Genomic DNA, 26,496 nt, shown 5'->3' on the forward strand with positions numbered 1-26,496 from the left:
GATGTGGACACAGAGGAACTTAAACTGCTGACCCTCTCCACTGCAGTCCTGTGGATGTGGAGCGGAGCATGTTCCCTCCTCTACTTCCTGAAGTCAACAATCAACTCATTTGTTTTGCTGATGTGGAGGGTGTTGTCCTGGTACCATAATGTCAGTTCACTCAGCTCCTCCCTATTGGCTGACTCATCATTGTTAGTTATCAGGCCTATAACTGTGGTGTCATCAGCAAACTTGATGATGGAGTTGGTGTCTTGCAAAGCCACGCAGTCGTGGGTGAACAGGAAGTACAGCAAAGAACTGAGGACGCTCTGAGCTGAATTCTGAACTGTAGTCAATGAACAGCATTCTCACATAAGTGTTCCTCTTGTCCAGATGTGTTACGGCCACGTGAATAGTGATGGAAATTGGCATCTTCCTTGGTTCTGTTGGAGCGGTATTCAAACTGGACTGGGTCCAGTGTTCCTGGCATGCTGGCCTTGATGTGGGCCATGACCATCGTTTCAAAGCACTTCACGATGACCGGTCCCTACTCCCTATATAGTGCACTACTTTTGACCAGAGCCCCTATTCCCTATATAGTGCACTACTTTTGACCAGAAGCATATCAAATCAAATCAAATGTATTTATATAGCCCTTCTTACATCAGCTGATATCTCAAAGTGCTGTACAGAAACCCAGCCTTAAACCCCAAACAGCAAGCAATGCAGGTGTAGAAGCACGGTGGCTAGGAAAAACTCCCTAGAAAGGCCAAAACCAAGGAAGAAACCTAGAGAGGAACCAGGCTATGAGGGGTGGCCAGTCCTCTTCTGGCTGTGCCGGGTGGAGATTATAACAGCACATGGCCTAGATGTTCAAATGTTCATAAATGACCAGCATGGTCAAATAATAATAATCATAGTAGTTGTCGAGGCATATGGGTCCTGGTCAACAGTAGTGCACTAAATAGGGAATATGATGTCATTTGGGACGCATGCCGGCTCACTACTGGAGGAGGAGGATGTTAGGAAATAGGCAACAAGGAAATAGGCAACAAGGTGTGAAGGAAATAGGCAACAAGGTGTGAAGGACAACAGTCTTCCACAAACACAAGTTAGCCTTGATTGTGTTGACCTAACATTGATGTATGTATTTCTGGAGGCATGAATCTCCTGAAAGCAGAGTTATATCTAATGGTTATATATAGACAATGGAGCTAGCTAAAGGCTCGTTGTTATGGAGACCAGAGCCTGCGCCAGAGAGAGAGAGAGGTACGAGGTGTGTGGGGGTGTAAATTAATCTGCGATGGTGTATGTGTGTGTGTAGTGTATGCGTGTGTGTTTGCATGTCAGACCTGGGTTCAAAAACCTGTGCATTTTAGTATCTATCCTGAACAAAAATATAAACGTAACCTGCAATAATTTCAAAGATTTTACTGAGTACAGTTAATATAATTAAATCAGTGAATTGAAATAAATTAATTAGGCCCTAATCTATGGATGTCACATGACTGGGAATACAGACATGCATCTGTTGGTCACAGATACCTTATAAAAAAGGTAGGAGCGTGGATCAGAAAACCAGTCAGTATCTGGTGTGACCATTTGCCTCATGCAGCGCGACACATCACTTTCACATAGAGTTGATCAGGCTGTTGATTGTGGCCTGTGGAAGGTTGTCCCACTCCTCTTCAATGGCTGTGCAAAGTTGCTGGATATTGGCGGGAACTGGAACACGCTGTCCTAGACATTGATCCAGAGCATCCCAAACATGCTCAATGGGTGACATGTCTGGTGAGTATGCAGACCATGGAAGAACTGGGACATTTTCAGAATTGTGTACAGATCCTTGTGACATGGGCTGTGCATTATCATGCTGAAACATGAGGTGATGGTGGCGGATGAATGGCACGACAATGGGCCTCAGGATCTCGTCACGGTATCTCTGTGCATTAAAATTGCCATTGATAAAATGCAATTATGTTCATTGTCCGTATCTTATGCTTGCCCATACCATAACCCCACCGCCACCATGGGGCACACTGTTCACAACGTTGACATCAGCAAACTGCTCACCCACACAACGCCGTACACGTGGTCTGTGGTTTTGAGGCCGGTTGGACGCATTGCCAAATTCTCTAAAACGCTGTTGGAGGCAGCTTATGATAGAGAAATGAACATTCAATTCTCTGGCAACAGCTCTGGTGGACATTCCTGCAGTCAGCATGCCAATTGCACACTCACTCGAAATTTGTGACATCTGGGGCATTGTGTTGTGTGACAAAACTGTACATTTTAGAGTGGCCTTTTATTGTTCCAAGCACCTGTGTAATGATCATGCTGTTTAATCAGCTTCTTGATATGCCACACCTGTCAGGTGGATGGATTATCTTGCAAAGGAGAAATGCTCACTAACAGGGAGGTAAACAAATTTGAGCACATTTGAGAGAAATAAGCTTTTTATGCGTATGGAACATTTCTGGGATATTTTATTTCAGCTCATGAAACATAGGACCAACACTTTACATGATGAATTTATATTTTTGTTCAGTGTAGTATTTAAAATACTTTTTTTTTAAATTTCGAGTATTTTAATGGTTATTTGTAAAAACTAAATAGTCTATCAAATTATATTTGAGTGTATTTTGAAATACTTATTTCAAATACTATTTACAAATACCGGGGTTAAATGCATGGGAGTGTATTTGAGTCAGTGTATTTGAGTGTTTTCATATACTGTGTGTGGGTGTGTGTCTATATGCGTGTGTCTGGGTGTGTAAGGTAACCTGCGATGGCGTGGGGGTCAGCTGAATACTCCTGTACGTCCATAACACCACAGTCCAGGGAGGCCTTCAGCTTCTTCAGCTTGGAGGCTGAGGGAGCCACTCTGAACAGACCCTACACACACAGGGAGTCAGGAAGACAGGAAGACAGGGAGTCAGGAAGACAGGGAGTCAGGGAGTCAGGAAGACAGGAAGACAGGGAGTCAGGAAGACAGGGAGCCAGGAAGACAGGAAGTCAGGAAGACAGGGAGTCAGGAAGACAGGAAGACAGGGAGTCAGGAAGACAGGAAGACAGGGAGTCAGGAAGACAGAGAGTCATGAAGACAGGGAGTCAAGAAGACAGGGAGTCAGGAAGACAGGGAGTCAGAAAGACAGGGAGTCAGGGAGTCAGGAAGACAGGGAGTCAGGGAGTCAGGAAGACAGGAAGACAGGGAGTCAGGAAGACAGGGAGTCATGAAGACAGGGAGTCAGGAAGACAGGGAGTCAGGAAGACAGGAAGACAGAGAGTCAGGAAGACAGGGAGTCATGAAGACAGGGAGTCAGGAAGACAGGGAGTCAGGGAGTCAGGAAGACAGGAAGACAGGGAGTCAGGAAGACAGGGAGCCAGGAAGACAGGAAGTCAGGGATTCAGGAAGACAGGGAGTCAGAAAGACAGGAAAATAGGGAGTCAGGAAGACAGGGAGTCAGAAAGACAGGAAGATAGGGAGTCAGGAAGACAGGAAGACAGAGAGTCAGGAAAACAAGAATACAGGGAGTCAGGAAGACAGAGAGTCAGGAAGACAGGGAGTCAGGAAGACAGGGAGTCAGGAAGACAGGGAGTCAGGAAGACAGGAAGACAGGAAGTCATGAAGACAGGGAGTCAGGAAGACAGGAAGACAGGAAGTCATGAAGACAGGGAGTCATGAAGACAGGGAGTCAGAAAGACGGGAAGACAGGGAGTCATGAAGACAGGGAGTCATGAAGACAGGGAGTCAGAAAGACGGGAAGACAGGGAGTCAGGAAGACAGGGAGTCAGAAAGACGGGAAGACAGGGAGTCATGAAGACAGGGAGTCATGAAGACAGGGAATCAGGGAGTCAGGAAGACAGGGAGTCAGGAAGACAGGAAGTCAGGGAGTCAGGAAGTCAGGGAATCAGAGCAGGGTCATCATAGAGATAAATAGTGAAATATAAATCTAGTACATACTGTAACTTTGTCTACAATCAACACTCTCTAACGGCTAAATCCTATATTTACACTACTCTGTAATCAGAATGTTTCGTACTGTTAAGTAGTCTTCATCTGGGTTTGGGAAACTTAGTAGTGTTAAGAAGGCTTCATCTGGATCTGGGAAACTTAGTAGTGTTAAGTAGGCTTCATCTGGGTTTGAGAAACTTAGTGTTAAGTAGGCTTCATCTGGGTCTGGGAAAACTTAGTAGTGTTAAGAAGGCTTCATCTGGGTCTGGGAAACTTAGTAGTGTTAAGTAGGCTACATCTGGGTCTGGGAAACTTAGTAGTGTTAAGTAGGCTTCATCTGGGTCTGGTAAAACTTAGTAGTGTTAAGAAGGCTTCAACTTTGTCTATACCTCCTCCTGCATGCCACACTCCAGCAGCATTGTGACACAGGCCTCGATGGGGAAGGCGATCTCTCTGCTGCTGATGGTCAGGTGTTCCTCTAGGGCCTTGCCATACGAAGGCTTCTCCACCCACGCCTCTGTGGCGGTACAACACATTATACAACAGTTAGACACACGAGGAGCAGACAGGCATGTGCACATACACATGTGCAGGCATGGACAAGTTCTCTCTCTCACACACACACACACACACACACACACACACACACACACACACACACACACACACACACACACACACACACACACACACACACACACACACACACACACACACACACACACACACACACACACACACATTGACTCACCCTGGTGAGCTTTAATGGTGGGCAGGACACTCTGGAGGATCTCTAGAGACTTCCTGTGATATTCTGCCTGGATCTCTATGAGCTACAGGGAGACACACAGAGACACAGGGACAGACAGGGGGACAGAAACAGAGACAGAGAGGGGGACAGAGACACAGGGACAGACAGGGGGACAGAAACACAGAGACAGAGAGGGGCACAGAGACACAGGGACAGAGAGGGGGACAGAAACAGAGACAGAGAGGGGGACAGAGACTCAGGGACAGAGAGGGGGACAGAGACACAGGGACAGAGAGGGGGACAGAGACACAGGGACAGAGAGGGGGACAGAGACACAGGGACAGAGAGGAGGACAGAGACACAGGGACAGAGAGGGGGACAGAGACTCAGGGACAGAGAGGGGGACAGAGACTCAGGGACAGAGAGGGGGACAGAGACACAGGGACAGAGAGGGGGACAGAGACACAGGGACAGAGAGGGGGACAGAGACACAGGGACAGAGAGGGGGACAGAGACACAGGGAAAGAGAGGGATACAGAGAGACACACAGGGAAACAGAGGGTGACAGAGAGTGACAGAGGGAAACAGAGGGAGACAGAGGGACACAGAGGGACACAGAGGGAGACACAGAGAGACAGAGGGTGACAGAAGTACAGAGAGACACAGAGGGACAGAGGGGTAAAAAAGGTGAGGTTTAAACACCAGCTCAGCAAAATGACTGTAAAAGGAGTCAGGGTCATCTGAAGGGCAAATGCATTGATAAAGAAAATGTACTAACCGTCTGAAAGTAGTTTGCATAGTCTATTTCTTTGGCCACAAAATTATACATATCCGCTGATAGTTGATCCTGGAAAAGAGAATTAGAAATTACCTTTAACCTTATTGCAGCCTGTAACTTTGAAGTGGTTAATGCAGCCTGTAACCTTGTAGTGGTTAATACAGTCTGTAACCTTGTAGTGGTTAATACAGCCTGTAACCTTGTAGTGGTTAATACAGTCTGTAACCTTGTAGTGGTTAATACAGCCTGTAACCTTGTAGTGGTTAATACAGTTTGTAACCTTGTAGTGGTTAATACAGTCTGTAACCTTGTAGTGGTTAATACAGTCTGTAACCTTGTAGTGGTTAATACAGTCTGTAACCTTTTGTAGTGGTTAATGCAGTCTGTAACCTTGTAGTGGTTAATACATTCTGTAACCTTGTAGTGGTTAATACAGCCTGTAACCTTGTAGTGGTTAATACAGCATGTAAACTTGTAGTGGTTAATACAGTCTGTAACCTTGTAGTGGTTAATACAGTTTGTAACCCTGTAGTGGTTAATACAGTATGTAACCTTGTAGTGGTTAATACAGTTTGTAACCCTGTAGTGGTTAATACAGTATGTAACCTTGAAGTTGTTAATACAGTATGTAACCTTGTAGTAGTTAATAAAGTCTGTAACCTATTGTAGTGGTTAATGCAGTCTGTAACCTTGTAGTGGTTAATACAGTCTGTAACCTTGTAGTGGTTAATACAGTCTGTAACCTTGTAGTGGTTAATACAGTCTGTAACCTTGTAGTGGTTAATACAGCCTGTAACCTTGTAGTGGTTAATACAGCCTGTAACCTTGTAGTGGTTAATACAGTCTGTAACCTTGTAGTGGTTAATACAGCCTGTAACCTTGTAGTGGTTAATACAGTTTGTAACCCTGTAGTGGTTAATACAGTATGTAACCTTGAAGTTGTTAATACAGTATGTAACCTTGTAGTGGTTAATACAGTCTGTAACCTATTGTAGTGGTTAATGCAGTCTGTAACCTTGTAGTGGTTAATACAGCCTGTAACCTTGTAGTGGTTAATACAGTCTGTAACGTTGTAGTGGTTAATACAGTCTGAAACCTTGTAGTGGTTAATACAGCCTATAACCTTGTAGTGGTTAATACATTCTGTAACCTTGTAGTGGTTAATACAGTCTATAACCTTTTGTAGTGGTTAATACAGTCTGTAACCTTGTAGTGGTTAATGCAGTCTGTAACCTTGTAGTGGTTAATGCAGTCTGTAACCTTGTAGTGGTTAATACAGTCTGAAACCTTGTAGTGGTTAATACAGCCTATAACCTTGTAGTGGTTAATACAGTCTGTAACCTTGTAGTAGTTAATGCAGTCTGTAACCTTGTAGTGGTTAATACATTCTGTAACCTTGTAGTGGTTAATACAGTCTATAAACGTTTGTAGTGGTTAATACAGTCTGTAACCCTGTAGTGGTTAATGCAGTCTGTAACCTTGTAGTGGTTAATGTAGCCTGTAACCTTGTAGTGGTTAATATAGTCTGTAACCTTGTAGTGGTTAATACAGCCTGTAACCTTGTAGTGGTTAATGCAGTCTGTAACCATGTAGTGGTTAATACAGCCTGTAACCGTGTAGTGGTTAATGCAGCCTGTAACCTTGTAGTGGTTAATGCAGTCTGTAACCTTGTAGTGGATAATACAGCCTGTAACCTTGTAGTGGTTAATACAGTCTGTAACCTTGTAGTGGTTAATACAGCCTGTACCCTTGTAGTAGTTAATGCACCCTGTAACCTTGTAGTGGTTAATGCAGTCTGTAACCTTGTAGTGGATAATACAGCCTGTAACCTAGTAGTGGTTAATACAGTCTGTAACCTTGTAGTGGTTAATACAGTCTGTAACATTGTAGTGGTTAATGCAGTCTGTAACCTTGTAGTGGATAATACAGCCTGTAACCTTGTAGTGGTTAATACAGTCTGTAACCTTGTAGCGGTTAATACAGCCTGTACCCTTGTAGTAGTTAATGCACCCTGTAACCTTGTAGTGGTTAATGCAGTCTGTAACCTTGTAGTGGATAATACAGCCTGTAACCTTGTAGTGGTTAATACTGTCTGTAACCTTGTAGTGGTTAATACAGTCTGTAACCTTGTAGTGGTTAATACAGCCTGTACCCTTGTAGTAGTTAATACAGTCTGTAACCTTGTAGTGGTTAATACAGTCTGTAACCTTGTAGTGGTTAATACAGTCTGTAACCCTGTAGTGGTTAATGTAGCCTGTAACCTTAATACAGACTGTAACCTTGTAGTGGTCAATACAGTCTGTAACCTTGTAGTGGTTAATACAGCCTGTAACCTTGTAGTGGTTAATACAGTCTGTAACGTTGTAGTGGTTAATACAGTCTGAAACCTTGTAGTGGTTAATACAGCCTATAACCTTGTAGTGGTTAATACATTCTGTAACCTTGTAGTGGTTAATACAGTCTATAACCTTTTGTAGTGGTTAATACAGTCTGTAACCTTGTAGTGGTTAATGCAGTCTGTAACCTTGTAGTGGTTAATGCAGTCTGTAACCTTGTAGTGGTTAATACAGTCTGAAACCTTGTAGTGGTTAATACAGCCTATAACCTTGTAGTGGTTAATACAGTCTGTAACCTTGTAGTAGTTAATGCAGTCTGTAACCTTGTAGTGGTTAATACATTCTGTAACCTTGTAGTGGTTAATACAGTCTATAAACGTTTGTAGTGGTTAATACAGTCTGTAACCCTGTAGTGGTTAATGCAGTCTGTAACCTTGTAGTGGTTAATGTAGCCTGTAACCTTGTAGTGGTTAATATAGTCTGTAACCTTGTAGTGGTTAATACAGCCTGTAACCTTGTAGTGGTTAATGCAGTCTGTAACCATGTAGTGGTTAATACAGCCTGTAACCGTGTAGTGGTTAATGCAGCCTGTAACCTTGTAGTGGTTAATGCAGTCTGTAACCTTGTAGTGGATAATACAGCCTGTAACCTTGTAGTGGTTAATACAGTCTGTAACCTTGTAGTGGTTAATACAGCCTGTACCCTTGTAGTAGTTAATGCACCCTGTAACCTTGTAGTGGTTAATGCAGTCTGTAACCTTGTAGTGGATAATACAGCCTGTAACCTAGTAGTGGTTAATACAGTCTGTAACCTTGTAGTGGTTAATACAGTCTGTAACATTGTAGTGGTTAATGCAGTCTGTAACCTTGTAGTGGATAATACAGCCTGTAACCTTGTAGTGGTTAATACAGTCTGTAACCTTGTAGCGGTTAATACAGCCTGTACCCTTGTAGTAGTTAATGCACCCTGTAACCTTGTAGTGGTTAATGCAGTCTGTAACCTTGTAGTGGATAATACAGCCTGTAACCTTGTAGTGGTTAATACTGTCTGTAACCTTGTAGTGGTTAAGACAGTCTGTAACCTTGTAGTGGTTAATACAGCCTGTACCCTTGTAGTAGTTAATACAGTCTGTAACCTTGTAGTGGTTAATACAGTCTGTAACCTTGTAGTGGTTAATACAGTCTGTAACCCTGTAGTGGTTAATGTAGCCTGTAACCTTAATACAGACTGTAACCTTGTAGTGGTTAATACAGTCTGTAACCTTGTAGTGGTTAATACAGCCTGTACCTTGTAGTGGTTAATACAGCCTGTACCCTAGTAGTAGTTAATACAGTCGGTAACCTTGTAGTGGTTAATACAGTCTGTAACCCTGTAGTGGTTAATGCAGTCTGTAACCTTGTAGTGGTTAATGTAGCCTGTAACCTTGTAGTGGTTAATATAGTCTGTAACCTTGTAGTGGTTAATACAGTCTGTAACCTTGTAGTGGTTAATACAGCCTGTAACCTTGTAGTGGTTAATACAGTTTGTAACCTTGTAGTGGTTAATACAGTCTGTAACCTTGTAGTGGTTAATACAGTCTGTAACCTTGTAGTGGTTAATACAGTCTGTAACCTTTTGTAGTGGTTAATGCAGTCTGTAACCTTGTAGTGGTTAATACATTCTGTAACCTTGTAGTGGTTAATACAGCCTGTAACCTTGTAGTGGTTAACACAGCATGTAAACTTGTAGTGGTTAATACAGTCTGTAACCTTGTAGTGGTTAATACAGTTTGTAACCCTGTAGTGGTTAATACAGTATGTAACCTTGTAGTGGTTAATACAGTTTGTAACCCTGTAGTGGTTAATACAGTATATAACCTTGAAGTTGTTAATACAGTATGTAACCTTGTAGTGGTTAATGCAGTCTGTAACCTTGTATTGGATAATACAGCCTGTAACCTTGTAGTGGTTAATACAGTCGGTAACCTTGTAGTGGTTAATACAGTCTGTAACCCTGTAGTGGTTAATATAGTCTGTAACCTTATAGTGGATAATACAGCCTGTACCTTGTAGTGGTTAATACAGCCTGTACCCTAGTAGTAGTTAATACAGTCGGTAACCTTGTAGTGGTTAATACAGTCTGTAACCCTGTAGTGGTTAATGCAGTCTGTAAACTTGTAGTGGTTAATGTAGCCTGTAACCTTGTAGTGGTTAATATAGTCTGTAACCTTGTAGTGGTTAATACAGCCTGTAACCTTGTAGTGGTTAATGCAGCCTGTAACCTTGTAGTGGTTAATGCAGTCTGTAAACTTGTAGTGGATAATACAGCCTGTAACCTTGTAGTGGTTAATACAGTCTGTAACCTTGTAGTGGTTAATACAGCCTGTACCCTTGTAGTAGTTAATGCACCCTGTAACCTTGTAGTGGTTAATGCAGTCTGTAACCTTGTAGTGGATAATACAGCCTGTAACCTTGTAGTGGTTAATACAGTCTGTAACATTGTAGTGGTTAATACAGTCTGTAACCTTGTAGTGGTTAATGCAGCCTGTAACCTTGTAGTGGTTAATGCAGTCTGTAACCTTGTAGTGGATAATACAGCCTGTAACCTTGTAGTGGTTAATACTGTCTGTAACCTTGTAGTGGATAATACAGCCTGTAACCTTGTAGTGGTTAATACAGTCTGTAACATTGTAGTGGTTAATACAGTCTGTAACCTTGTAGTGGTTAATGCAGCCTGTAACCTTGTAGTGGTTAATGCAGTCTGTAACCTTGTAGTGGATAATACAGCCTGTAACCTTGTAGTGGTTAATACAGTCTGTAACCTTGTAGTGGTTAACACAGCCTGTACCCTTGTAGTAGTTAATACAGTCTGTAACCTTGTAGTGGTTAATACAGTCTGTAACCTTGTAGTGGTTAATACAGTCTGTAACCTTGTAGTGGTTAATACAGTCTGTAACCCTGTAGTGGTTAATGTAGCCTGTAACCTTAATACAGACTGTAACCTTGTAGTGGTTAATACAGTCTGTAACCTTGTAGTGGTTAATACAGCCTGTACCTTGTAGTGGTTAATACAGTCTGTAACCCTATAGTGGTTAATGCAGTCTGTAACCTTGTAGTGGTTAATGTAGCCTGTAACCTTGTAGTGGTTAATATAGTCTGTAACCTTGTAGTGGTTAATACAGCCTGTAACCTTGTAGTGGTTAATGCAGTCTGTAACCATGTAGTGGTTAATACAGCCTGTAACAAGGTAGTGGTTAATGCAGCCTGTAACCTTGTAGTGGTTAATGCAGTCTGTAACCTTGTAGTGGATAATACAGCCTGTAACCTTGTAGTGGTTAATACAGCCTGTACCCTTGTTGTAGTTAATGCACCCTGTAACCTTGTAGTGGTTAATGCAGTCTGTAACCTTGTAGTGGATAATACAGCCTGTAACCTTGTAGTGGTTAATACAGTCTGTAACATTGTAGTGGTTAATGCAGTCTGTAACCTTGTAGTGGATAATACAGCCTGTAACCTTGTAGTGGTTAATACAGTCTGTAACCTTGTAGTGGTTAATGCAGTCTGTAACCTTGTAGTGGATAATACAGCCTGTAACCTTGTAGTGGTTAATACAGCCTGTACCCTTGTAGTAGTTAATACAGTCTGTAACCTTGTAGTGGTTAATACAGTCTGTAACCTTGTAGTGGTTAATACAGTCTGTAACCCTGTAGTGGTTAATGTAGCCTGTAACCTTAATACAGACTGTAACCTTGTAGTGGTTAATACAGTCTGTAACCTTGTAGTGGTTAATACAGCCTGTACCTTGTAGTGGTTAATACAGCCTGTACCCTAGTAGTAGTTAATACAGTCGGTAACCTTGTAGTGGTTAATACAGTCTGTAACCCTGTAGTGGTTAATGCAGTCTGTAACCTTGTAGTGGTTAATGTAGCCTGTAACCTTGTAGTGGTTAATATAGTCTGTAACCTTGTAGTGGTTAATACAGCCTGTAACCTTGTAGTGGTTAATGCAGCCTGTAACCTTGTAGTGGTTAATGCAGTCTGTAAACTTGTAGTGGATAATACAGCCTGTAACCTTGTAGTGGTTAATACAGTCTGTAACCTTGTAGTGGTTAATACAGCCTGTACCCTTGTAGTAGTTAATGCACCCTGTAACCTTGTAGTGGTTAATGCAGTCTGTAACCTTGTAGTGGATAATACAGCCTGTAACCTTGTAGTGGTTAATACAGTCTGTAACATTGTAGTGGTTAATGCAGCCTGTAACCTTGTAGTGGTTAATGCAGTCTGTAACCTTGTAGTGGATAATACAGCCTGTAACCTTGTAGTGGTTAATACAGTCTGTAACCTTGTAGTGGTTAATACAGCCTGTACCCTTGTAGTAGTTAATGCACCCTGTAACCTTGTAGTGGTTAATGCAGTCTGTAACCTTGTAGTGGATAATACAGCCTGTAACCTTGTAGTGGTTAATACAGCCTGTAACAAGGTAGTGGTTAATGCAGCCTGTAACCTTGTAGTGGTTAATGCAGTCTGTAACCTTGTAGTGGATAATACAGCCTGTAACCTTGTAGTGGTTAATACAGCCTGTACCCTTGTTGTAGTTAATGCACCCTGTAACCTTGTAGTGGTTAATGCAGTCTGTAACCTTGTAGTGGATAATACAGCCTGTAACCTTGTAGTGGTTAATACAGTCTGTAACATTGTAGTGGTTAATGCAGTCTGTAACCTTGTAGTGGATAATACAGCCTGTAACCTTGTAGTGGTTAATACAGTCTGTAACCTTGTAGTGGTTAATGCAGTCTGTAACCTTGTAGTGGATAATACAGCCTGTAACCTTGTAGTGGTTAATACAGCCTGTACCCTTGTAGTAGTTAATACAGTCTGTAACCTTGTAGTGGTTAATACAGTCTGTAACCTTGTAGTGGTTAATACAGTCTGTAACCCTGTAGTGGTTAATGTAGCCTGTAACCTTAATACAGACTGTAACCTTGTAGTGGTTAATACAGTCTGTAACCTTGTAGTGGTTAATACAGCCTGTACCTTGTAGTGGTTAATACAGCCTGTACCCTAGTAGTAGTTAATACAGTCGGTAACCTTGTAGTGGTTAATACAGTCTGTAACCCTGTAGTGGTTAATGCAGTCTGTAACCTTGTAGTGGTTAATGTAGCCTGTAACCTTGTAGTGGTTAATATAGTCTGTAACCTTGTAGTGGTTAATACAGCCTGTAACCTTGTAGTGGTTAATGCAGCCTGTAACCTTGTAGTGGTTAATGCAGTCTGTAAACTTGTAGTGGATAATACAGCCTGTAACCTTGTAGTGGTTAATACAGTCTGTAACCTTGTAGTGGTTAATACAGCCTGTACCCTTGTAGTAGTTAATGCACCCTGTAACCTTGTAGTGGTTAATGCAGTCTGTAACCTTGTAGTGGATAATACAGCCTGTAACCTTGTAGTGGTTAATACAGTCTGTAACATTGTAGTGGTTAATGCAGCCTGTAACCTTGTAGTGGTTAATGCAGTCTGTAACCTTGTAGTGGATAATACAGCCTGTAACCTTGTAGTGGTTAATACAGTCTGTAACCTTGTAGTGGTTAATACAGCCTGTACCCTTGTAGTAGTTAATGCACCCTGTAACCTTGTAGTGGTTAATGCAGTCTGTAACCTTGTAGTGGATAATACAGCCTGTAACCTTGTAGTGGTTAATACAGTCTGTAACATTGTAGTGGTTAATACAGTCTGTAACCTTGTAGTGGTTAATGCAGCCTGTAACCTTGTAGTGGTTAATGCAGTCTGTAACCTTGTAGTGGATAATACAGCCTGTAACCTTGTAGTGGTTAATGCAGTCTGTAACCTTGTAGTGGATAATACAGCCTGTAACCTTGTAGTGGTTAATACAGTCTGTAACATTGTAGTGGTTAATACAGTCTGTAACCTTGTAGTGGTTAATGCAGCCTGTAACCTTGTAGTGGTTAATGCAGTCTGTAACCTTGTAGTGGATAATACAGCCTGTAACCTTGTAGTGGTTAATACAGTCTGTAACCTTGTAGTGGTTAACACAGCCTGTACCCTTGTAGTAGTTAATACAGTCTGTAACCTTGTAGTGGTTAATACAGTCTGTAACCTTGTAGTGGTTAATACAGTCTGTAACCCTGTAGTGGTTAATGTAGCCTGTAACCTTAATACAGACTGTAACCTTGTAGTGGTTAATACAGTCTGTAACCTTGTAGTGGTTAATACAGCCTGTACCTTGTAGTGGTTAATACAGCCTGTACCCTAGTAGTAGTTAATACAGTCGGTAACCTTGTAGTGGTTAATACAGTCTGTAACCTTGTAGTGGTTAATACAGTCTGTAACCCTGTAGTGGTTAATGTAGCCTGTAACCTTAATACAGACTGTAACCTTGTAGAAGTTAATGTAGCCTGTAACCTTGTAGTGGTTAATACAGCCTGTAACCTTGTAGTAGTTAATACAGACTGTAACCTTGTAGTAGTTAATACAGACTGTAACCTTGTAGTGGTTAATACAGTATATAACCTTGTAGTGGTTAATGCAGTCTGTAACCTTGTAGTGGTTAATGTAGCCTGTAACCTTGTAGTGGTTAATGTAGCCTGTAACCTTAATACAGACTGTAACCTTGTAGAAGTTAATGTAGCCTGTAACCTTGTAGTGGTTAATACAGCCTGTAACCTTGTAGTAGTTAATACAGACTGTAACCTTGTAGTAGTTAATACAGACTGTAACCTTGTAGTGGTTAATACAGTATATAACCTTGTAGTGGTTAATGCAGTCTGTAACCTTGTAGTGGTTAATGTAGCCTGTAACCTTGTAGTGGTTAATGTAGCCTGTAACCTTGTAGTGGTTAATACAGCCTGTAACCTTGTAGTGGTTAATACAGTCTGTAACCTTGTAGTGGTTAATGTAGCCTGTAACCTTGTAGTCGTTATTACAGTCTGTAACCTTGTAGTGGTTAATGTAGCCTGTAACCTTGTAGTGGTTAATACAGTCTGTAACCTTGTAGTGGTTAATACAGTCTGTAACCTTGTAGTGGTTAATGTAGCCTGTAACCTTGTAGTCGTTATTACAGTCTGTAACCTTGTAGTGGTTAATACAGTCTGTAACCTTGTAGTGGTTAATACAGTCTGTAACCTTGTAATGGTTAATACAGCCTGTAACCTTGTAGTGGTTAATGTAGCCTGTAACCTTGTAGTGGTTAATACAGTCTGTAACCTTGTAGTGGTTAATACAGTCTGTAACCTTGTAGTGGTTAATACAGCCTGTACCTTGTAGTGGTTAATACAGTCTGTAACCTTGTAGTGGTTAATACAGTCTGTAACCTTGTAGTGGTTAATACAGTCTGTAACCTTGTAGTGGTTAATACAGTCTGTAACCTTGTAGTGGTTAATACAGCCTGTAACCTTGTAGTGGTCAATACAGTCTGTAACCTTGTAGTGGTTAATACAGTCTGTAACCTTGTAGTGGTTAATACAGCCTGTAACCTTGTAGTGGTTAATACAGTCTGTAACCTTGTAGTGGTTAATACAGTCTGTAACCTTGTAGTGGTTAATGTAGTTTCATGGTGTGGGGGGAGACAGTGGAATACAGTAGGTGAAGGAGGAGGAGCCTGAACCTCTAGAACCCTGTGACTCACCCTGCAGATCTCCATCCTATTGGCTGCCTCTTCCATCTCCTCTCTGAGGGCCTCACCCTTGGCCCCGCCCGCCTGCAGGTTGCTAGGGTGACTGGAGGACTTGGACGACTGGTGAAACCTACAGGAAAGGAGGAGACATAAGAAGAGTTAGGAGGAGGGATGGAACACCAACACACACAGCATCCCAAATGGCATCCTACTCCAGTAGCGCACTATATAGGGATAAGGGTGCGATTTGAGACACAACCACGGAGGGAAGGAACATGCTCGTCTAAGTATTATTGTAAACATGAGCATGTCTTAAGACGTGAAGGCCAGTGAAGAGGGTGGAAGGTCCCTCCCTGTATGTTAACATGCAGTCCATCCCTCACCGTGTGCGAGCTGAGTCCATGTCCAGGACCAGCTTGGCTAAATGTTTCCTCTGTTTCTGGATGTTGGGAATGTCCACCTGGGAAGAGACAGGAACACATCAAACCTCCTCTATAATGTATCTCCACTACATTCAGTTATCTACTAGTTATCTGCCAGTGGAGATGGGAGGAATATTCCACCACCCTGAAGTTAATAGACAATAATCAACATGCTGACATTGTGTTTTAACGATCATGTTCAGTCAGAGATAGCATGTTCAGTCAGAGATAGAATGTTGTGGGCAGCCTCTGGACAGCAATTATAACAATTATAACTTCAAGTAATGTATGGCTAGGTACAGTAAGACTCACCTCATCATAGTGACAGTAGGACTCACCTCATCATAGTGACAGTAGGACTCACCTCATCATAGTGACAGTAGGACTCACCTCATCATAGTGACAGTAGGACTCACCTCATCATATTGAAAGTAGGACTCACCTCATCATAGTGACAGTAGGACTCACCTCATCATAGTGACAGTAGGACTCACCTCATCATAGTGAAAGTAGGACTCACCTCATCATAGTGACAGTAGGGCTCACATCATCATAGTGACAGTAGGACTCACCTCATCATAGTGAAAGTAGGACTCGACTCATCATATTGAAAGTAGGATTCTCACCTCATCATAGTGACAGTAGGACTCACCTCATCATAGTGACAGTAGGACTCACCTCATCATAGTGAAAGTAGGACTCACCTCATCATAGTGACAGTAGGACTCACCTCATCATAGTGAAAGTAGGACTCACCTCATCATAGTGACAGTAGGACTCACCTCATCATAGTGACAGTAGGACTCACCTCATCATAGTGACAGTAGGACTCACCTCATCATATTGAAAGTAGGACTCACCTCATCATAGTGACAGTAGGACTCACCTCATCATAGTGACAGTAGGACTCACCTCATCATAGTGAAAGTAGGACTCACCTCATCATAGTGACAGTAGGACTCACCTCATCATAGTGACAGTAGGACTCACCTCATCATAGTGACAGTAGGACTCACCTCATCATAGTGAAAGTAGGACTCACCTCATCATAGTGACAGTAGGACTCACCTCATCATAGTGACAGTAGGACTCACCTCATCATAGTGACAGTAGGACTCACCTCATCATATTGAAAGTAGGACTCACCTCATCATAGTGACAGTAGGACTCACCTCATCATAGTGAAAGTAGGACTCACCTCATCATAGTGACAGTAGGACTCACCTCATCATAGTGAAAGTAGGACTCACCTCATCATAGTGACAGTAGGACTCACCTCATCATAGTGACAGTAGGACTCACCTCATCATAGTGACAGTAGGACTCACCTCATCATAGTGAAAGTAGGACTCACCTCATCATAGTGACAGTAGGACTCACCTCATCATAGTGAAAGTAGGACTCACCTCATCATATTGAAAGTAAGACTCACCTCATCATCGTGACAGTAGGACTCACCTCATCATAGTGACAGTAGAACTCACCTCATCATAGTGACGGTAGGACTCACCTCATCATAGTGACAGTAGGACTCACCTCATCATAGTGACAGTAGGACTCACCTCATCATAGTGACGGTAGGACTCACCTCATCATAGTGACAGTAGGACTCACCTCATCATAGTGAAAGTAGGACTCACCTCATCATAGTGAAAGTAGGACTCACCTCATCATAGTGACAGTAGGACTCACCTCATCATAGTGACAGTCGGACTCACCTCATCATAGTGACAGTAGGACTCAACTTGTCATAGAGACAGTAGGACTCACCTCAGCCAGCTCATAGAGAGGCTCCACCACATCTTTCTCTATCTGGAACTCAAACTGAATCAGTTCCTGGGCCAGCTTCTCCTCTGTCTCCCCACACAGGTTCAGCATCTTCCTGTTAGGCGAACAGAGCCAATCAAAACATCAGATGCGTCCCAGCCACAGCCAGACACAACGTCAGCTAGGTCCCTGCCACAGCCAATCACAATGTTAGCTAGGTCCCAGTCAATCACAACATCAGCTAGGACGCAGCCATAGCCAATCACAACGTCAGCTAGGACGCAGCCATAGCCAATCACAACGTCAGCTAGGACCCGGCTTCAGCTAATCAGAATGCATCAGCTAGAGAACAAGGTCAAAGAGGACAGAGTGGAATTATGGCAGAATCAACATAAAAAAGGTATGTGAGTAAAATAGTGAGTGAGTGAGTGAGTGAGTGAGTGAGTGAGTGAGTGAGTGAGTGAGTGAGTGAGTGAGTGAGTGAGTGAGTGAGTGAGTGAGTGAGTGAGTGAGTGAGTGAGTGAGTGAGTGAGTGAGAGAGAGAGTGAGAGAGTGAGAGTGCGTATAAAGAGACTCACCCTAGTAGAGAGTCGTCCCCCAGCACAGCAGCTCCTTCTACCATACATTGTGCCAGGATGGTTAGTGGTAGCTTTTTCTGACACAAGACAGAAAGTATTAACGTACTGTATTTCATATCATATCACCTCACAAGGTAGCAGAACATATTCCCCTGTCACTGTGAATGGGGATATTATGGATTTGTATTTATTCCTGGTTTATTTGAAATAAGACAGAAAGAAACTCACTGACACATTGAATAAACAAGAATCTGATAGGTGCTTACTGAGGGAGACTTGACTGATTTCTTCTCTCTCTCTTCAGCCCCTTGTTGGCCCTGCAGGCAGGCGGCCAGCTTCTTGTGAGTGCTGTGTGTCACCTGTTTGACCAGGTCCAACCGCTTCTCCACCTAGACCAGCACAGCAACACGTATCAGACACCACGCTAACAGGCAGGCCAGAAATCACACACACACAGGCACACACACACTCACACAAATGCACACACACAAACACACACACACACACACACAGAAACACACACACACAAACACACACACACACACTTATTTACCTGCAGAAGATCGTCGCTTAACACTTCAGTTTTTTCTGCCCTAGAAGGAAAAAACATTCCAGTCAGGATTGGGTTAGGGTGGAAAGAGTAGAAGGAGAAAACATACCAGTCAGCATTGGGTTAGGGTGGAGAGAGTAGAAGGAGAAAACATACCAGTCAGGATTGGGTAAGGGTGGAGAGAGTAGAAGGAGAAAACATACCAGTCAGGATTGGGTTAGGGTGGAGAGAGTAGAAGGAGAAAACATACCAGTCAGGATTGGGTTAGGGTGGAGAGGGTAGAAGGAGAAAACATATCAGTCAGGATTGGGTTAGGGTGGAGAGGGTAGAAGGAGAAAACATACCAGTCAGGATTGGGTTAGGGTGGAGAGAGTAGAAGGAGAAAACATACCAGTCAGGATTGGGTTAGGGTGGAGAGGGTAGAAGGAGAAAACATACCAGTCAGCATTGGGTTAGGGTGGAGAGGGTAGAAGGAGAAAACATACCAGTCAGGATTGGGTTAGGGTGGAGAGGGTAGAAGGAGAAAACATACCAGTCAGGATTGGGTTAGGGTGGAGAGGGTAGAAGGAGAAAACATACCAGTCAGGATTGGGTTAGGGTGGAGAGAGTAGAAGGAGAAAACATACCAGTCAGGATTGGGTTAGGGTGGAGAGGGTAGAAGGAGAAAACATACCAGTCAGCATTGGGTTAGGGTGGAGAGGGTAGAAGGAGAAAACATATCAGTCAGGATTGGGTTAGGGTGGAGAGGGTAGAAGGAGAAAACATACCAGTCAGGATTGGGTTAGGGTGGAGAGAGTAGAAGGAGAAAACATACCAGTCAGGATTGGGTTAGGGTGGAGAGAGTAGAAGGAGAAAACATACCAGTCAGGATTGGGTTAGGGTGGAGAGGGTAGAAGGAGAAAACATACCAGTCAGCATTGGGTTAGGGTGGAGAGAGTAGAAGGAGAAAACATACCAGTCAGGATTGGGTTAGGGTGGAGAGGGTAGAAGGAGAAAACATACCAGTCAGGATTGGGTTAGGGTGGAGAGGGTAGAAGGAGAAAACATACCAGTCAGGATTGGGTTAGGGTGGAGAGAGTAGAAGGAGAAAACATACCAGTCAGCATTGGGTTAGGGTGGAGAGAGTAGAAGGAGAAAACATACCAGTCAGGATTGGGTTAGGGTGGAGAGGGTAGAAGGAGAAAACATACCAGTCAGGATTGGGTTAGGGTGGAGAGGGTAGAAGGAGAAAACATACCAGTCAGGATTGGGTTAGGGTGGAGAGAGTAGAAGGAGAAAACATACCAGTCAGGATTGGGTTAGGGTGGAGAGAGTAGAAGGAGAAAACATACCAGTCAGGATTGGGATAGGGTGGAGAGAGTAGAAGGAGAAAACATACCAGTCAGGATTGGGTTAGGGTGGAGAGGGTAGAAGGAGAAAACATACCAGTCAGGATTGGGTTAGGGTGGAGAGGGTAGAAGGAGAAAATATACCAGTCATGATTGGGTTAGGGTGGAGAGGGTAGAAGGAGAAAACATATCAGTCAGGATTGGGTTAGGGTGGAGAGAGTAGAAGGAGAAAACATACTAGTCAGGATTGGGTTAGGGTGGAGAGGGTAGAAGGAGAAAACATACCAGTCAGGATTGGGTTAGGGTGGAGAGGGTAAGGAGAAAACATACCAGTCAGGATTGGGTTAGGGTGGAGAGGGTAGAAGGAGAAAACATACCAGTCAGGATTGGGTTAGGGTGGAGAGAGTAGAAGGAGAAAACATACCAGTCAGGATTGGGTTAGGGTGGAGAGGGTAAGGAGAAAACATACCAGTCAGGATTGGGTTAGGGTGGAGAGAGTAGAAGGAGAAAACATACCAGTCAGGATTGGGTTAGGGTGGAGAGGGTAAGGAGAAAACATACCAGTCAGGATTGGGTTAGGGTGGAGAGAGTAGAAGGAGAAAACATACCAGTCAGGATTGGGTTAGGGTGGAGAGGGTAAGGAGAAAACATACCAGTAAGGAATGGGTTAGGGTGGAGAGAGTAGAAGGAGAAAACATATCAGTCAGGATTGGGTTAGGGTGGAGAGGGTAGAAGGAGAAAACATATCAGTCAGGATTGGGTTAGGGTGGAGAGGGTAAGGAGAAAACATACCAGTCAGGATTGGGTTAGGGTGGAGAGGGTAGAAGGAGAAAACATACCAGTCAGGATTGGGTTAGGGTGGAGAGGGTAGAAGGAGAAAACATACCAGACAGGATTGGGTTAGGGTGCAGAGGGTAGAAGGAGAAAACATACCAGTCAGGATTGGGTTAGGGTGGAGAGAGTAGAAGGAGAAAACATACCAGTGAGGATTGGGTTAGGGTGGAGAGAGTAGAAGGAGAAAACATACCAGTCAGGATTGGGTTAGGGTGGAGAGGGTAGAAGGAGAAAACATACCAGTCAGGATTGGGTTAGGGTGGAGAGGGTAGAAGGAGAAAACATACCAGTCAGGATTGGGTTAGGGTGGAGAGGGAAGAAGGAGAAAACATACCAGTCAGGATTGGGTTAGGGTGGAGAGGGTAGAAGGAGAAAACATACCAGTCAGGATTGGGTTAGGGTGGAGAGGGTAAGGAGAAAACATACCAGTCAGGATTGGGTTAGGGTGGAGAGAGTAGAAGGAGAAAACATACCAGTCAGGATTGGGTTAGGGTGGAGAGAGTAGAAGGAGAAAACATACCAGTCAGGATTGGGTTAGGGTGGAGAGGGTAAGGAGAAAACATACCAGTCAGGATTGGGTTAGGGTGGAGAGAGTAGAAGGAGAAAACATACCAGTCAGGATTGGGTTAGGGTGGAGAGGGTAAGGAGAAAACATACCAGTCAGGATTGGGTTAGGGTGGAGAGAGTAGAAGGAGAAAACATACCAGTCAGGATTGGGTTAGGGTGGAGAGGGTAAGGAGAAAACATACCAGTAAGGAATGGGTTAGGGTGGAGAGAGTAGAAGGAGAAAACATACCAGTCAGGATTGGGTTAGGGTGGAGAGGGTAAGGAGAAAACATACCAGTCAGGATTGCGTTAGGGTGGAGAGGGTAGAAGGAGAAAACATACCAGTCAGGATTGGGTTAGGGTGGAGAGGGTAGAAGGAGAAAACATATCAGTCAGGATTGGGTTAGGGTGGAGAGGGTAAGGAGAAAACATATCAGTCAGGATTGGGTTAGGGTGGAGAGAGTAGAAGGAGAAAACATACCAGTCAGGATTGGGTTAGGGTGGAGAGGGTAAGGAGAAAACATACCAGTCAGGATTGGGTTAGGGTGGAGAGGGTAGAAGGAGAAAACATACCAGTCAGAATTGGGTTAGGGTGGAGAGGGTAGAAGGAGAAAACATACCAGTCAGGATTGGGTTAGGGTGGAGAGGGTAGAAGGAGAAAACATACCAGTCAGGATTGGGTTAGGGTGGAGAGGGTAGAAGGAGAAAACATACCAGTCAGGATTGGGTTAGGGTGCAGAGGGTAGAAGGAGAAAACATACCAGTCAGGATTGGGTTAGGGTGGAGAGAGTAGAAGGAGAAAACATACCAGTGAGGATTGGGTTAGGGTGGAGAGAGTAGAAGGAGAAAACATACCAGTCAGGATTGGGTTAGGGTGGAGAGAGTAGAAGGAGAAAACATACCAGTCAGGATTGGGTTAGGGTGGAGAGAGTAGAAGGAGAAAACATACCAGTCAGGATTGGGTTAGGGTGGAGAGGGTAGAAGGAGAAAACATACCAGTCAGGATTGGGTTAGGGTGGAGAGGGTAGAAGGAGAAAACATACCAGTCAGGATTGGGTTAGGGTGGAGAGGGTAAGGAGAAAACATACCAGTCAGGATTGGGTTAGGGTGGAGAGAGTAGAAGGAGAAAACATATCAGTCAGGATTGGGTTAGGGTGGAGAGAGTAGAAGGAGAAAACATACCAGTCAGGATTGGGTTAGGGTGCAGAGGGTAGAAGGAGAAAACATACCAGTCAGGATTGGGTTAGGGTGGAGAGGGTAAGGAGAAAACATACCAGTCAGGATTGGGTTAGGGTGGAGAGGGTAGAAGGAGAAAACATACCAGTCAGGATTGGGTTAGGGTGGAGAGAGTAGAAGGAGAAAACATACCAGTCAGGATTGGGTTAGGGTGGAGAGGGTAGAAGGAGAAAACATACCAGTCAGGATTGGGTTAGGGTGGAGAGAGTAGAAGGAGAAAACATACCAGTCAGGATTGGGTTAGGGTGGAGAGGGTAGAAGGAGAAAACATACCAGTCAGGATTGGGTTAGGGTGGAGAGGGTAGAAGGAGAAAACATACCAGTCAGGATTGGGTTAGGGTGGAGAGGGTAGAAGGAGAAAACATACCAGTCAGGATTGGGTTAGGGTGGAGAGGGTAGAAGGAGAAAACATACCAGTCAGCATTGGGTTAGGGTGGAGAGGGTAGAAGGAGAAAACATACCAGTCAGGATTGGGTTAGGGTGGAGAGAGTAGAAGGAGAAAACATACCAGTCAGGATTGGGTTAGGATGGAGAGAGTAGAAGGAGAAAACATACCAGTCAGGATTGGGTTAGGGTGGAGAGAGTAGAAGGAGAAGACATACCAGTCAGAATTGGATTAGGATGGAGAGGGTAAGGAGAAAACATACCAGCCAAGGATTGGGTTAGGGTGGAGAGAGTAGAAGGAGAAAACATACCAGTCAGGATTGGGTTAGGGTGGAGAGGGTAGAAGGAGAAAACATATCAGTCAGGATTGGGTTAGGGTGGAGAGGGTAAGGAGAAAACATATCAGTCAGGATTGGGTTAGGGTGGAGAGGGTAGAAGTAGAAAACATACCAGTCAGGATTGGGTTAGGGTGGAGAGAGTAGAAGGAGAAAACATACTAGTCAGGATTGGGTTAGGGTGGAGAGGGTAAGGAGAAAACATACCAGTCAGGATTGGGTTAGGGTGGAGAGGGTAGAAGGAGAAAACATACCAGTCAGGATGGGGTTAGGGTGGAGAGGGTAGAAGGAGAAAACATACCAGTCAGGATTGGGTTAGGGTGCAGAGGGTAGAAGGAGAAAACATACCAGTCAGGATTGGGTTAGGGTGGAGAGAGTAGAAGGAGAAAACATACCAGTCAGGATTGGGTTAGGGTGGAGAGGGTAGAAGGAGAAAACATACCAGTCAGGATTGGGTTAGGGTGGAGAGGGTAGAAGGAGAAAACATACCAGTCAGGATTGGGTTAGGGTGGAGAGGGTAGAAGGAGAAAACATACCAGTCAGGATTGGGTTAGGGTGGAGAGGGTAGAAGGAAAAAACATACCAGTAAGGATTGGGTTAGGGTGGAGAGAGTAGAAGGAGAAAACATACCAGTCAGGATTGGGTTAGGGTGCAGAGGGTAAGGAGAAAACATACCAGTCAGGATTGGGTTAGGGTGCAGAGGATAGAAGGAGAAAACATACCAGTCAGGATTGGGTTAGGGTGGAGAGGGTAGAAGGAGAAAACATACCAGTCAGGATTGGGTTAGGGTGGAGAGGGTAGAAGGAGAAAACATACCAGTCAGGATTGGGTTAGGGTGGAGAGGATAAGGAGAAAACATATCAGTCAGGATTGGTTTAGGGTGCAGAGGGTAGAAGGAGAAAACATACCAGTCAGGATTGGGTTAGGGTGGAGAGAGTAGAAGGAGAAAACATACCAGTCAGGATTGGGTTAGGGTGGAGAGGGTAGAAGGAGAAAACATACCAGTCAGGATTGGGTTAGGGTGGAGAGGGTAAGGAGAAAACATACCAGTCCGGATTGGGTTAGGTTGGAGAGGGTAGAAGGAGAAAACATACCAGTCAGGATTGGGTTAGGGTGGAGAGGGTAAGGAGAAAACATACCAGTCAGGATTGGGTTAGGGTGGAGAGGGTAGAAGGAGAAAACATACCAGTCAGGATTGGGTTAGGGTGGAGAGGGTAGAAGGAGAAAACATACCAGTCAGGATTGGGTTAGGGTGGAGAGGGTAAGGAGAAAACATACCAGTCAGGATTGGGTTAGGGTGGAGAGGGTAGAAGGAGAAAACATACCATTCAGGATTGGGTTAGGGTGGAGAGGGTAGAAGGAGAAAACATACCAGTCAGGATTGGGTTAGGGTGGAGAGGGTAAGGAGAAAACATACCAGTCAGGATTGGGTTAGGGTGGAGAGAGTAGAAGGAGAAAACATATCAGTCAGGATTGGGTTAGGGTGGAGAGAGTAGAAGGAGAAAACATACCAGTCAGGATTGGGTTAGGGTGCAGAGGGTAGAAGGAGAAAACATACCAGTCAGGATTGGGTTAGGGTGGAGAGGGTAGGGAGAAAACATACCAGTCAGGATTGGGTTAGGGTGGAGAGGGTAGAAGGAGAAAACATACCAGTCAGGATTGGGTTAGGGTGGAGAGAGTAGAAGGAGAAAACATACCAGTCAGGATTGGGTTAGGGTGGAGAGGGTAGAAGGAGAAAACATACCAGTCAGGATTGGGTTAGGGTGGAGAGAGTAGAAGGAGAAAACATACCAGTCAGGATTGGGTTAGGGTGGAGAGGGTAGAAGGAGAAAACATACCAGTCAGGATTGGGTTAGGGTGGAGAGGGTAGAAGGAGAAAACATACCAGTCAGGATTGGGTTAGGGTGGAGAGGGTAGAAGGAGAAAACATACCAGTCAGGATTGGGTTAGGGTGGAGAGGGTAGAAGGAGAAAACATACCAGTCAGCATTGGGTTAGGGTGGAGAGGGTAGAAGGAGAAAACATACCAGTCAGGATTGGGTTAGGGTGGAGAGAGTAGAAGGAGAAAACATACCAGTCAGGATTGGGTTAGGATGGAGAGAGTAGAAGGAGAAAACATACCAGTCAGGATTGGGTTAGGGTGGAGAGAGTAGAAGGAGAAGACATACCAGTCAGAATTGGGTTAGGATGGAGAGGGTAAGGAGAAAACATACCAGCCAAGGATTGGGTTAGGGTGGAGAGAGTAGAAGGAGAAAACATACCAGTCAGGATTGGGTTAGGGTGGAGAGGGTAGAAGGAGAAAACATATCAGTCAGGATTGGGTTAGGGTGGAGAGGGTAAGGAGAAAACATATCAGTCAGGATTGGGTTAGGGTGGAGAGGGTAGAAGTAGAAAACATACCAGTCAGGATTGGGTTAGGGTGGAGAGAGTAGAAGGAGAAAACATACTAGTCAGGATTGGGTTAGGGTGGAGAGGGTAAGGAGAAAACATACCAGTCAGGATTGGGTTAGGGTGGAGAGGGTAGAAGGAGAAAACATACCAGTCAGGATGGGGTTAGGGTGGAGAGGGTAGAAGGAGAAAACATACCAGTCAGGATTGGGTTAGGGTGCAGAGGGTAGAAGGAGAAAACATACCAGTCAGGATTGGGTTAGGGTGGAGAGAGTAGAAGGAGAAAACATACCAGTCAGGATTGGGTTAGGGTGGAGAGGGTAGAAGGAGAAAACATACCAGTCAGGATTGGGTTAGGGTGGAGAGGGTAGAAGGAGAAAACATACCAGTCAGGATTGGGTTAGGGTGGAGAGGGTAGAAGGAGAAAACATACCAGTCAGGATTGGGTTAGGGTGGAGAGGGTAGAAGGAAAAAACATACCAGTAAGGATTGGGTTAGGGTGGAGAGAGTAGAAGGAGAAAACATACCAGTCAGGATTGGGTTAGGGTGGAGAGAGTAGAAGGAGAAAACATACCAGTCAGGATTGGGTTAGGGTGCAGAGGGTAAGGAGAAAACATACCAGTCAGGATTGGGTTAGGGTGCAGAGGATAGAAGGAGAAAACATACCAGTCAGGATTGGGTTAGGGTGGAGAGGGTAGAAGGAGAAAACATACCAGTCAGGATT

At 44.1% G+C, this 26,496-nt stretch overlaps 1 protein-coding gene across 3 annotated transcripts in view; it reads right to left on the reverse strand.

Annotated features, from left to right (window-relative positions):
• Positions 1 to 26,496, reverse strand: part of LOC106594506 (rho GTPase-activating protein 44) — a 165,439-nt gene that overhangs the window by 31,701 nt on the left and 107,242 nt on the right. For all 3 annotated transcript variants that reach the window (XM_045715775.1, XM_045715774.1, XM_045715773.1), the window contains exons 2-11: positions 18,726 to 18,765; positions 18,439 to 18,561; positions 18,173 to 18,249; positions 17,598 to 17,709; positions 15,789 to 15,865; positions 15,418 to 15,535; positions 5,464 to 5,532; positions 4,686 to 4,767; positions 4,324 to 4,451; positions 2,763 to 2,874 (exon numbers count right to left, since the gene is read on the reverse strand). In XM_045715775.1, coding sequence (XP_045571731.1) covers positions 2,763 to 2,874; positions 4,324 to 4,451; positions 4,686 to 4,767; positions 5,464 to 5,532; positions 15,418 to 15,535; positions 15,789 to 15,865; positions 17,598 to 17,709; positions 18,173 to 18,249; positions 18,439 to 18,561; positions 18,726 to 18,765 — 938 coding nt within the window. The remainder of the gene's footprint in view (positions 1 to 2,762; positions 2,875 to 4,323; positions 4,452 to 4,685; positions 4,768 to 5,463; positions 5,533 to 15,417; positions 15,536 to 15,788; positions 15,866 to 17,597; positions 17,710 to 18,172; positions 18,250 to 18,438; positions 18,562 to 18,725; positions 18,766 to 26,496) is intronic.

The sequence above is a fragment of the Salmo salar genome, chromosome ssa03 (assembly GCF_905237065.1).
Source record: "Salmo salar chromosome ssa03, Ssal_v3.1, whole genome shotgun sequence".
NCBI lineage: Eukaryota > Metazoa > Chordata > Actinopteri > Salmoniformes > Salmonidae > Salmo > Salmo salar.